The sequence below is a fragment of the Alosa alosa genome, chromosome 18 (genome assembly GCF_017589495.1).
Source record: "Alosa alosa isolate M-15738 ecotype Scorff River chromosome 18, AALO_Geno_1.1, whole genome shotgun sequence".
In the NCBI taxonomy this organism is placed as follows: Eukaryota; Metazoa; Chordata; class Actinopteri; order Clupeiformes; family Clupeidae; genus Alosa; species Alosa alosa.
Window position 1 is genome coordinate 11892783 of NC_063206.1, and position 13690 is coordinate 11906472.

General features: G+C 41.2%; 1 protein-coding gene across 2 annotated transcripts in view; it reads left to right on the top strand.

Moving 5' to 3' along the window:
- The window catches only part of abch1 (ATP-binding cassette, sub-family H, member 1), a 31806-nt gene that overhangs the window by 9729 nt on the left and 8387 nt on the right, over window positions 1-13690 (top strand). For both annotated transcript variants that reach the window (XM_048269072.1, XM_048269073.1), the window contains exons 7-17: window positions 6759-6833; window positions 7313-7499; window positions 7671-7767; window positions 8350-8518; window positions 9624-9724; window positions 11060-11130; window positions 11303-11352; window positions 11755-11811; window positions 11978-12048; window positions 12550-12638; window positions 13176-13279. In XM_048269072.1, coding sequence (XP_048125029.1) covers window positions 6759-6833; window positions 7313-7499; window positions 7671-7767; window positions 8350-8518; window positions 9624-9724; window positions 11060-11130; window positions 11303-11352; window positions 11755-11811; window positions 11978-12048; window positions 12550-12638; window positions 13176-13279 — 1071 coding nt within the window. The remainder of the gene's footprint in view (window positions 1-6758; window positions 6834-7312; window positions 7500-7670; window positions 7768-8349; window positions 8519-9623; window positions 9725-11059; window positions 11131-11302; window positions 11353-11754; window positions 11812-11977; window positions 12049-12549; window positions 12639-13175; window positions 13280-13690) is intronic.

A 13690-nucleotide genomic window follows, 5' to 3' on the forward strand; every position in this document is an offset into this window, starting at 1 on the left:
TTTACATGCCTTCCAGGGCCTGATGTTAAGAAGTATCCCCACAGCATGATGCTACCACCACTATGCTTCAAATTAGGGATGGTGCGTTTTTGGTGATGTGGAGTGTTTGGTGTCTGCCAAAAATAGCATCTAGTCTGATAGCCAAAAAGCAGAACAGACACAACCATTTTGGTCTCATCAGATCAACAAACCTTCTTCCATTTGACCTTGGAGTCTCCCACATGTCTTTGGGTGAACTTTTTCGAGCTTCGACGGGTGAAGAAAAGTTGGGCAAAAGTTGGGCAAAACTCCCACACCATTTTTCTTCTTGAACGTTCACTCAGTTTGTGGTGACGGCCCATCTAAGCAAATTTGCACATTTGCCAAATTCCTTACATTCCTTAATGATGTATTTCACTGAACTCCAGGGGATGTTCAGTGACTTGAAAATGTTTTGTATCCATCCCCTCACTTATGCTTGTCAATAACCTTTTGTTTGAGTTGTTTAAAGTGTTCTATTGTCTTCATGGTGGAATTATAGCCAAGAATACTGATTGACCAGTGACTAGACCTTCCATGACTTGACATTTTCTTTCACTTTGAAATTAAAAAGGGGATTTTTGTAAATCATTGTAAAAAAAAGTCCAAATTAAATTAAATTTATTAAAGCAATAAAAGGGGGAAATATTCAAGGGTGGTGAATACTTTTTATAGGCACTGTATCAAATGAAATGAAAATTAAATATGAAATGATTTGGCCTTAAAGTAAGCAGCGGAAAGTGAAAGGAAACATGTGTTCTGGCTGTATGTCTGGATTTCCGAGAATGAGGGTATAGAACACGTGGAATTCTCACTGTTTAAGGGGGTGGACAGAATGTTTTTAATGTTTTAATGATGGACATTAGCTGCTGAGTCCATGTGTGAAAATATACTGTAAAATATTATGTGACATGTATACTGTACATATATTTGTCTGTGTGTATGTTTGTATCTCTGATGGTGCTATTATTAAATGTGTTTTTTGTGTGAATATGAATTTGGGGCTGTAAGTGGACATGTTTCAGTTTGTATTAAGTGTGTTCATTTGTAATTTTTTGTATTTCATTGTGGTAGAATGGTTTGTGGCTTCTTTTGACCATGGATCTTTTGGTGACTTTGGATGAGCATCTCCATTATGCTCACTCTTACTCTTTCTCTCTCTCTCTCTCTGTGTGCGCATGGTTGGTGTGAGTGGGCGGAGTCAGTGGTGAGTGGATGGTGGTTCGGTCGCTGTACCGCGAACGAGTGTTCTGTTTAAATCTCTATTTCTCACTATTTCTTTCCCCTTTCTTTCTATCTATTACTTTCTGTTGGAGTACTAAAGATATTTGCTTGGTTTAGACTGCCTCCAGTCTTGTGCTGGAATCATGGCAGAGATTTTTGGTCAACTAACTCGGCGTCATGCTGTTAAAATAGCATCGGCAGCCAGTGTTGAGGATTGTAGTTTGGCTGCCGGAGAAATTGTTGGTCATGAGAATATCGTATCAGCATCTCGCATGAACAACGCGATTGTGCTTTTCTTAAAATCAATTGAGTTTGCCAATCAGCTGACGGAGAATGGTGTGGTGATAGATGGCGTTTTAACCTCTGTTGCACCTCTTTCTACGCCTTCCAAGAAAGTAATTTTGTCTAATGTCCCCCCATTCATTTCTGATGAGATTTTAGGACAAACACTGTCGCGCTATGCCAAAGTGGTATCAACAATTAAGAAAATTCCGATTGCGAGTAGGCTAAATCACCGTTGTTGAAACATATAGTGTCTTTCAGGCGTTTCCTGTACATGATCTTAAGAATACCTTTGATGAATTGGACTTGACAGTGAATGTGACTGTGGATAACTAATTATGTGATTTATGCAACAACTAGCGTTATGAAATGTTTTGGTTGCGGACAATCGGGGCATCTTGTGCGCGCGTGTCCTGATAAAAAGGATGACACGAATAATAGTGGAAAGTGAAAATAGCAACGAATCTAGGGGTGATGTGGCAGAGGGAGCGTCTAAAGAGACCAACGAGCCCAATGTTAACATTGGTGCAACTACTGAGGAGGAGGCTGCTGCTTCTGCTAGTGGGCCGGAGAGCCAAACTCCTGATATAACGTTAAATTCATTCCAAGTGCATGGGGAAAATCACGATGTTAGATCGGCTGATGGGGAGGATCTTTCCACACTTTTGGGGGAGACTATCACTGATTCTCAGAACTGTCAGGGGAGCAATGATGATGATGCCATTAATGGGGAGGAGGTTTCCGCTGCTATAGAAGACATGGAAACCTCCTTGTTGGAGGAGGACGATAATGTGTTTAAAAAACCGTCAAATAAAGGAAAAAGAAAGCGCGTTAAAAAGAACAATGGGGGACGCGCTCATATAGAATTGACTGATAATGAGAGTGAAAGTGATCTTTCTGACTGTAACCTGCAGCTTGCGACTAAGCGGCTATCGCACTCGCAATTATAGAGTGGAGGATATAAAGAAATTCCTTAAGGATACAAAACATTCTAGGAAGGTCCAGGTAGACGATTTTTTTCCTGACATTGAACAGTTTATGAGCAAATCACAAGCATTTATGCGTGATGGTAGCATCACTGATCAAGAGGGATTTTGTCTAAAAAAGATTCTCACAAAACTCAATGTTCTACTGAATGCCAAAGATGACAAATGTTAAAAACCCTTTCCACTTGTGTCCTAGGATGGCTGATTGCATAGGTCCATATTTATTTTTTTATTTTTTCTTTATAATGATGGGTGAAATTCGTGTTGCTTCTTTAAATGTAAATGGCGGAAGAGAAAAAATTAAGAGGCTCTCTGTTTTTGAAACAATCAGACAGAATAAGTTTGATGTTCTCTTTATGCAAGAAACGCAAAGTGATGCGTCTAATGCAGCTGCTTGGGCTCAGGAGTTTGATGGTCTGTCCATATTTATAGTCATGGTACTTCTAATAGTGGTGGGGTTGCCGTTCTGTTTTCTAAGTCCTTTATTCCCATCACTTTTGATGTTGAAGAAGTTATAGATGGAAGACTTTTAAAGGTCAGAGCCCAGTTTGAAAATTGTTTTTTTGTGTTTATTTGCATTTATGCTCCTACACTGGCAACAGACAGAATGCTGTTTTTAAATACTTTTGGAAATGTTATAAAAAAATGCTGTTCAGAGGATATTCTTATCCTTGGAGGAGATTTCAATTGTACTGCACAAAATATTGACAGAAATCATGTTGAGCCGCACATGCCCTCTCGTAGACGGCTTGTAGAGATTATGAAGTCCAACGATCTTAGTGATATTTGGAGGAACTTTCATGGTGGACAGAAGCAATATACTTGGGCACACTCATATAATAATTGTTTGTCTCTGGCAAGACTTGACAGGTTTTATGGTTTCAAACATCAGCGTAGTCTTTTCAGGAAATGTTTAATAATTCCAGTTGGCTTTTCTGACCATAGTTTGGTTTTCTGTTCTTTATTTCTAGAATTTGTAAAACCAAAATGTGCCTACTGGCACTTGAATACCAATTTGTTGGCTGATGGCCATTTTAGAGAAGTCTTCCTTTTTTTCTGGAAGGAATTTAGAACCACGAAATCCTGTTATAAGTCTGCAGCAATGGTGGGATTGTGCCAAGGTACAAATAAAACAACTCTGCCAGAAGTATACAGCCAATGTCACAAGGAGCATAACACTCTCAATGAAAAAATAGAGGAGGAAATAATCGAACTTCAAAATCTGGCAGAACAAACGGGTGATCAGGCACCCACTGAAATTCTTAACTCAAAAAAGAAAACATTGGCTGACTTTTTAGGTTTGAGGGCACAGGGAGCTCTGGTCAGGTCCCGCTTCCAGAGTGTAGAGCTGATGAATGTACCATAAAAATTCTTTTTTAACTTGGAGGTAAAGAATGGCCAGAGGAAGTTCATTCATGCTTTGAGGTCTGAAGATGTGAGAATCCTTTTTAATTCTCCAGAAATACGCAATAGAGCAGTACATTTTCATAAGGAGCTTTTATAAGAGCGAAAATCCACAAGATCAGGCGACTGACAAGGCTTTTCTTGGTGACCTACCTAAGGTATCTGAAGAGGCAAACACAGCCCTTGGAAGGGTGTTGACCCTAGAGGAGCTGGAGAGAGCCATCCACAGTATGGAGAGTGGCAAAGCGCCTGGGGTGGATGGCCTGCCAGTAGACTTTTATAAGTCCTTTTGGCCAGAGTTGGGCACAGATGTGCTTGCTGTTCTGAGAGAAGGGGTGCTGCCACCAGAGGGGTGCTGCCACTGAGCTGCCTGTAGAGCAGTGCTCACTTTATTGCCAAAAAAGGGAGACCTGACAGATATAAGGTCCTGGAGGCCGGTGTTAGTCCTCTGCTCTGAATACAAACTGCTGTCTAAATTTTTAGCAAATAGACTTGGGGAGGTTTTGGAGCAGGTAATCCACCCTGACCAGACCTACTGTGTGCCAGGCAGATTGATTCATAACAATGTTTCCTTCATTAGAGATGTTTTTTATATTGGCAAATACTTCAATCTGGATTTTGGTGTGGTTTCAATTGACCAAGAAAAGGCATTTGATAGGGTTGAGCATAATTATTTGTGAAATACTTTGTCAGCCTTTGGTTTCAGCCCCAATTTTATTCGAATGATTAAAGCATTGTATTGTGACATTGAAAGTATTCTCAAAGTTAATGGTGACTTGTGCGCTCCTTTTAAGGTATACAGAGGTGTCCATCAAGGATGTCCCTTGTCGGGCATGCTGTATAGTCTGGCTATTGAACCTTTCCTTGTAAGGTTGAGGAAGGAGATTGTTGGAGTGAAAATCCCTCTGTGATGATGTTTTTAAATTGTCAGCTTATGCTGACGATGTGGCTGTCCTTGTTAATGGCCAGAGAGATGTTGACACGCTTTTAAAAATTTGTAATGAATTTAAGGTTGTTTCTTCAGCAAAGGTAAATTGGTCAAAAAGCATAGCCTTGCTGGTTGTGAGTTGGGTGATTGGCGAACCTGGTCTGCCTGATGGCTTAGTTTGGAATAGGGGTGGGTTTAAATACCTGGGGGTTTTCTTAGGTGATGATGTTTTTATTCAAAAGAATTTTGAGGGGGTAATTGAAAAAGTTAAAGGTCGTCTAGAGAAATGAAAATTTCTTTTCAGTATTACTTCATACAGGGGGCGTGTTCTTATTATTAACAACCTGGTTGCATCCTGTCTTTAGCATCGGCTGGCTTGTGTGGACCCTCCTTCAAACCTGCTACCGAAGATTCAGTCAGTCCTGGTTGATTTTTTCTGGGACAATCTACACTGGGTACCTCAGAGTGTTTTATATCTGCCTAAGGAGGATGGTGGACATGGACTTATTAATCTACAGAGTCGAACTGCTGCCTTCCGTCTGCAGTTTGTACAGCGTCTTCTCACAGGATCAGTGGACTCAAGCTGGAAAGCTGCAGCCTGTTGTATTTTACAACTTTTTGAAGGGTTGGGCTTAGATAGGTCTTTGTTCTGGTTTAATCCAAATAGAATGAATCTTAATTTGCTTCCTGCATTTTATAAGAATATGTTTAAAGTCTGGTCTCTATTTATAATACAACGCCCACGACAGACAAGCTCATTATTCTGGTTGTTGAAGGAGCCTCTGATTCATGGTTCGGTTCTTGATGTGAGTCAGGATTTGTCCCTGGTACCTACTTCTAAGCGTATTAGCTCTGGAGTTACAACCCTTGGGGATCTAGTAGAGTTTGCTGGTCCTGATTTCAGTAATAGCCATACTTTAGCTCAACACTTAGGTGTGAAGTCCATTAGGATAGTTGATCAGCTACTTGGGAAATGGCGGTCTCTCCTAACTGGGGAGGAGATGCAATTGCTTGGAGATTATTTTGGGGGGGAGTGTAGCCCTGACTGCCATGACCCCTTTCCCAGACTTACTCTACTTCCAGATTTAACAGGTTGCACTGGTTGCTACTTACTCCCAGATAGTTTAGTTTTCCTGGGTCCTACAGCTGCAACTAGTAAATCATTGTATAAACTGTGTGTTCTCTCCCTAAATAAAAGGTCTCTGGACAAGAGGGTGGATACACCCTGGCGTGAAGTTTTGCAGGTTGAAAATGATGTCAAACCACAATGGCGAGCGTTGTACAAGTCACCTAAAACTAAAACTACTAAAAAACTAAAAAAGCTGGTGATCTACAATGGCGTATTCTGCATGGTGCAATAGCAGTGAATGCTTTTATTTCTGTTTTAAATCCAATGGTTGATCAAGGGTGCCCTTTTTGTTCTGTAAGGGAGACTGTATTCCATGCCTTTATGCACTGCCAGAGACTCAGATCTCTTTTTGCTGTATTGATGACACTTTTCTTTAAGTTTGATGAAAGTTTCTCTTCGGAGATTTTCATTTTTGGTTTTAAATATGTACAAAAGCATCGCTTCAAGTGTCAGCTCCTAAACTTTCTGCTTGGGCAAGCAAAGATGGCGATATATGTTAGTCGTAAAAGGAAAGTTGAGCAGGATGTAGATGTTGAAGGTGTCGTATGTTGATTGATTTTCATTTTTATAAATCTATGAAGATTCTTGATGTTTTTGAGGAAAAATGGTGCTACAACAGCGTGATGTGTGTTGTTGAGAATGACAAGCTACAGATTGCACATTACTTTAATTAACTTTCCTAACTTTCACTTTTTGAGTACAGTGTCAAGTTAATCTTGATGTATTTTTAAGATTGTAATAAAGAGTTTTTGAAAATTCAAATTCTCTCTCTCTACCCCATATGTAGGTGGGTCTGATGCGAGGTGGGCAACTACTTGCTGAGGCTCCACCTGAGACCCTCATGGAGCAGCGCAACTCACTGGTGCGTTCAGCACACTAAACAGCACACTAAAGGCTACGCCTTTCTGCTCTCACAATGGCTTACATAAGCAAAGAAGTGTTTTATACTGTGTCACTGCAGTGTGTGTGTGTGTGTGTGTGTGTGTCTGTGTTTAAATGGTCTTGAACCTTGCAGTTGTTCAAATGCTATGGTTTTCAGCTCTCAACAATATATATTTGCAAAATGTGATTGGTGATCCATTGCCCTTTTGACATGTTCATGGACTTGGATGCTATACTGTATATGAATGCTGTACTTGGCTTTGACTATGCTGACCATTATAAAGTCATAGTTGTAACCTTGGCCATGTGTGTGTGTGGGTGTGCGTGTGTCTCTCTCTCTCTCTATGTGTGTGTGTGTGTGTGTCTCTCTCTCTCTCTTTCTGTGTGTGTGTGTGTGTGTCTGTCTGTGTGTGTGTTTTTGTGTTTGTGCCTGTGTGTGTGTGTGTGTGTATCACACAGACGCTGGAGTGTGCCTTCCTGCAGCTGTGTGAGGATTCAGACCAAATGGTGTCTAAGCAGGAGAGCAGCTCTGAGGGGAAGCTCATGGTGGACAGCCAGACTCCAGAGGCTTACAAGGACGAGAGACGCCCCATCCTCAGCTCAGGGAAGAGCCCCTCACCGGCAGATGAAGTGCCCAGATTTACAGGTACTTCTGATAAAAAGGACGACAATGGAGAGATGCCTCAAAATCCTATTATAGGATTAAATACAGCATTAGTGTAATAACACATCAATAAGAAACTATAATGTATTTGTTTTGCTCTCTCTCTCTCTCTCTCTCTCTGTGGGGGTGTGTGTGTGTGTGTGTGTAAATCAGCGGACTGGAAGGTGAGGGTTTGGCACGTGGTGCCAAAGTGGCGGAACGTTGCTGCTTTGGTGATTAAGACACTGGTGCGGATGAAGAGGATGCCAGGGTAGGCTCCTGATGATGAGAGTGGTGGTGCTGATGCTGCTACTGATGATGATGATGATGATAAGGATGGTGATGGTGGTGGTGGTGGTGCTGATGATGATGATGATGATGATAAGGGTGGTGATGGTGGTGGTGGTGGTGCTGATGATGATGATGATGATAAGGGTGGTGATGGTGGTGGTGGTGGTGCTGATGATGATGATGATGATGATAAGGGTGGTGATGGTGGTGGTGGTGCTGATGATGATGATGATGATAAGGGTGGTGATGGTGGTGCTGATGTTGCTGCTGATGATGATGGTGATGATGATGATGATAATGGCAGTGATGGTATTTTTGCTGGCAGATAACAAAGACTGAGCTTTTCAAGCATTACCAATTGCTGCTTTGTGTTTTATGGTGAACACACCAACGTAACAGCAATGATGTTGATCATCAAAATAACAATACAAATATTTACAAATAATGCAAAAATAACAGGGTTTTTTTTCATCATTAAGATGTCTCCCTGTAAATGTAGGTGTTTTATGTTTGAGTGAGGCGATGACTGGAGTGTGTTGTGCCCTGGCCTGTGTCTCCTCAGGTCCCTGTGTTTCCAGTTCCTTTTGCCCGTCATCCAGATCTCTCTCATGTGCTTGTGCATCGGCGGGGATCCCAAAGGCATTCAGGTGGCCGTGGTGAACAACGAAACCAGCACACACTCATTCAGCCGATCCCTCCTCTCCTTCCTGGACAACTCCAGCATCATCCAGGTGTCGTCCTTTTTCAGGGTTCCCACGGGTCACGGAATTTCTGGAATATCATGGAGTTTTGATAAAGTCTATTCCAGACATGGAAAGTCAAGGAATTTTTAACAAATTTGTGACAGTCATGGAATATTAGGGAATTTTGTTGTAGCAGTTTAGAATATACTTGCCAAAACACATTAATACAAATATATTTCCACGCAGAATTGGTATATATCTGGTTATTAGCTTTACTGCTTTTTTGAGTGGTTATGGTTAGCCATTGGATAGCCATTTATTCAATGCCCTTTTATTCATATTCCGCTCTAAAAAAGTCAAAGATTCTTGAACGCTACGTGGCTGTAGGTCATGGAAATTCAGGGTTTTTGTCAGGGAAAAGTCATAGAATTTTATACTTGACGTAGAGTGTGAACCCTGTTCCCTCTTACGCTGCTCCCATGCTCTGTTGCCACTGCTTGGATTTTGCGGTATATCTCGGAACAAGTAGCATGCAGCATCCCCCTCAGTAGAGACCAGTTTTTCTTTACATGTACCAATGACATCTAATTGCCACAATATACATGAGTTGGTTACTAAATTATTTATTATAAAGCAACCTGCTTGTAATTAAGTGTGATCAACTTCTTTTAAAACCCTGGTTAATATGATTTGATGGGAGGTGTTGTCAGTGTTGTCTGTGAGTTCAGATGTTTAGTGAGACTCTGTGTGAGAGAGAGAGAGAGAGAGAGAGTGGACGTGATCAGGCTCGCTTCCTGTTTGGGTCAGCAAACGCAGCTGGAGAGCTGCACATTTCACCACCAGGTTTCCTTTCTGCCCCATGAAAGTTGTTTTAGATTTGTGTTTCTGAACAGACATTTATTTTAAAGAGGACAGGATGTATAATTAAACAAAACGTTTATTCAGAAATTATCGCAGGTCTGTGAATTTTATTTACCCCAGATTACTGTAATATGTATTATCTGTATGCATTCATCAGGGAAATTTTATTAGATAAGTAAGCAAATTAGGTATTTGTTGAAGTTTTATATTAGTGTGATATGTATTTGTTGTACTATATTTGCTATATTTACTATATTTATGTAAGACTGAAAAAGTGTTATCTCCTTCTCAGGTCAACTTGTCCCATGCTGAAGCTTTTGCTGGCATCCATAATGGAGAATATTGGGGAGTCATAGAGTTTGGCAAAAACTTCACTAGTTACTTGACCAAGAGGTGAGCAGCACACTTGTTCCTTATGGGCTGTCTCAGAACTGATGCAGAAGAGTCCTCTACCAGTGTGAAAACTCACACAGGAGATGTGTTGGACACACCAGCCAGTTTAGTTAGAGCTTAACCAGTCAGTGCTCACACCCAGCCAGTCCAGTCAAGCACACCAAGTAAACACCTTTCTGAACTTTCCTCATCCCATATATCTTCTGTAAAGTTGCCAACCTATCAGGGTTTACAAAGATCTCTGGGGTAACTGGTGTGTTTTGTAACAACTTACACTATGATATATGAATTAGTTACAGAGTTGTTCAAAGTTACTCGTTGGTTTGTTCACAGTTGGTGGGTTCAGAGTCTACGCAAACCACAAGTCTTGACCCATAACTCAACTTCTCTCTTTTGCCTTCCCCATTCTTCGTAGTCACAAGATAAAGCACGTAACTACAAGTGGTGGTTATTTTTCTGTGTGCTTCTGCCTTGTTTGAATTTCTATTGGCTGTTTATAACTGAAGAGTTCTTTATGTGAGTTATTCCAAAGTCCTTTTAGGCAAACCCCCACTTGATCTTGCAACGAACTTTGGGCCGTTATCAGGTAGCTATTTTCCTATTCAAGTGAATGCGGAGGCACACAGGAAGGGGCGGAGCATGTGTAGACTACTGCCATATTGGTGTTACAAACTAACCTCATGCATTTCTATGGAGGATTCTTTTGACTTTCATTATAAAGTCTCTGGTCAATCCCAAGTCTTGAAGACCAGAGAAAGCTAAAATCCCCTCTGAAAGCAAAAGCAGTAGACCCATCAGCCATGAAACCGCAACAAGCCTGCTGTGTCAAAGCAGGTCAAGATTTCACCCTTAAGCAGATTCCACCCTCTGGCAAGTTCTGTAATAGCAAAACAGTGAAGGGTCAGTTGTGACAGTTGAGGGATGAATCTGACTCAGCTGGAATTTTTGGAGTTCTCGGTTGGATTTAGCAAGCCAATGCTGCTGTAAACAAACCGGCATCGTGTAGTAGGAGGCAGGGTAGTCTGGTGGAGGCTTAGGGAAGGCAGGAAAGGTAGAATCGCATAGCTGAAGGTTAGAATCACCTTGCCACGACAGTGGAAAGTCTGGTCTGGCCTGTCGGTCAAATCGGTCAAGGTGCACTCCAGTCATCTTAACCATGCAAATGTACAACGTATATAATGCTTTTAATCAGTCAACAATGCATGAAGTGTTTACAGAAAAAAGGTTGTTGTTTTTTCTATGACTGAAAATGAAAAAGAAGACATGTGTATGCCAGCATAGATGGTCAGTAAAGTGTTTTTATGTTGTTTTCCTGTTCCTCCATTGTTTCTGTAGAATGCTGAACCCCCGGAGTTCAAGAGATGTGGTGGATGGTGGTTCTGTGCATGTCTGGTTGGACCTAACCAGTGAGTGGTTCATTTTAGAGAGTCATGTTGCCAGTTATTGATGTAGTTGCATTTATCACCACTAGGTGGTGGTGTGGGATCGCTCCAAAAAGCCTTACCGTTTGATTATCTGCACAGTTCAAGAGACTGATTGAAAAAAAAAATGTAGTCAAACATTTTTTTTTCTTTTCAGATCGTCAAATTGCGATAATGCTGCAGAAGAAGCTTCATGACGCCTTTGAGGTTAGTGCCATATTTCTACTAATTTTCTTTGTGGTAGAAACCAGCAGGTCCACTGTACAAATAGCCTACCTCTGTGAATGCAAACATAGGTGTGTCCCCAAAGAGTTTGTGACTTATTTTAGCAACATTTAATTCAGAGATAATAGGCGCATTCGGACACAGTGGTTCTAAGAACACAGATCTACTAAGTACTAACTGGAGAGGCTACTACTACAACTTCAGGACACAGTTCATAGGGCTTTTTCTCTGTTTGCATTCGCACACTGTAGGAACTCTGAGATGATAGGAACTGCAAAAAGTTCTTACAATGCAGGAGGGCCTAATGTGGGAACTTGAATTCGCTGTTAATTTTCATGGGAAACTTGATCCTTAATCTGACTGCATCCCTATGCTGTGTTACAGGGATTTGTCCAGTCAAAACTGGGTAGTATGGCTTATATGGTAGCTCCTCCTATTAAGGTAAGAACCTGATTGTGACATTTGAACTTTTCATTTAATTTCATTTACAAATGAACCCTAAACACCCCTCTCACAGTGCAGACACAGATATATAAGCATACACACACACACACAAACACAATTTTGTCAGTGAATATATGATCAATTTCAGTGCCTGTGTTTGTAGTTTGAGGAGCCCATTTATGGCAGCAAGAATACAGACTTCACCACCTTCGTAACTCCTGGAGCTATTCTGAGGTAGGACATTTTCAACAGAGCATGTATTACACTAGCTCATGTTATAGCATGGTTGGCGTAGCCAAGCATATGATCTCTGATAGATTCAACCACTTTCAACCTTTTGACTGTACTGTGATTTATTTTGCACCAGTTTATGTATTTACCTATACATATGGGCAAATAGAAAATGAATGCAAGAAAAAATGCAATGAATGCAAGAAAAAATGCAAAAAAAATAATTCAAAATGACTGCAATGCCCTGAGCTGACAGTAGATATGTGTCACAGAGAGATATCTTTTATTTTTGTGTTGAGTAAGCACTATCATGTGATGTAATTTTGGTAGGAAGCATGCAGTGCTGTGGTGTAATTTTGTGAGTAGCTTTCTGTGAGAACTTCACAGTGAAAAACAACTTGTGCAATTTGTGTTAATTCTGCTGTTTTGATTTTGTTTTGTTCTGGAAACCACTCTTGATTTCTCTCTTCCGGTCTCTCCCCACCACACCCCCTCTGGCGACAGTATTACTTTCTATCTGGCTGTAGGCCTGACTGCTTTGTCGTTTGTGCTGGAGAGGAAGGAAGGCCTGCTGGACAGGTGTTGGGTTGCAGGTATCACATATATATGATCATTATTTGAATTATGGACATTTTAGTCTTCCATTGTACCACACAAGGCTTGATTGGTGTCTGCTCTACATGCAGCATGTTCTTCCCATTTTATGTATTTTGCTATTTCAAAAGTACTTGATTCTTAAAGACACTGTTGAATATGCATACTATTCTTAGTTTTAGCACCTAAAGAGTGTCTGCATAAACCCTAAAACACCTCCCCAGCCTGTAATCTCACACTCTATTTTAAGAGCTGGTTTGTAATTAGAAAACCCAACAGGCTGGGTCTCTTGAGTATGTGAGACTAGAAGGAATGTTAATGTTAGATGATAGATAGATAGATAGATAGATAGATAGATAGATAGATAGATGGAGGATAGAAAGATAGAAAATGTATATAAGTAAGAAAGAAAGTAAGAGTGAGATTGATAGAGATAGAATGAGACAGAGAGTCTGAGGAGGGTTGTGTTCAGTGAGGCTGATCTCCTGTGTGTGTGTGTGTGTGTGTGTGGTGTGTGTGTGTGTGTGTGTGTGTAGGTGTAAGCTCCCTAGAGACCATGCTTGCGCATCTGTTCTCTCAGCTCCTGGTCATCAGCGTCCAGATCATCCTGATGCTCCTCTTCATCCTCCTCGTCTTCAAAGTAAGATATACACACACACACACACACACACTATTTCCCCAATAAAGACATTCACTCAAACCACACAATACACATGGGCATATGAGTAACACAGACCAAAGAAGAAAATCATGAGACACAGCGGGAGAGAAAGAGCCAGGAAGAAATACAAAGAACCACACAATAGGAAGGGGAGAGAGAGAGAGAGAGAGAGAGATAGAGAGATCAGGGGGGAAGAGGGAGAGAAAGGACAACAGAGCTGCTTTGTTTTAAATGGGTAGTGTGATGTGTGTGTGTGGGTGGCCCTCTGTCTCTCGACTGCATTGTAATGAGGCAGTGCTGAGGCGGCCATTGTGTCCTGTGCATCTCGGGCCCTCCGCGGCTGCCCAGGCACTAGCACCAGAGCCCAGCGCTCATGAATCATGCAGTGTC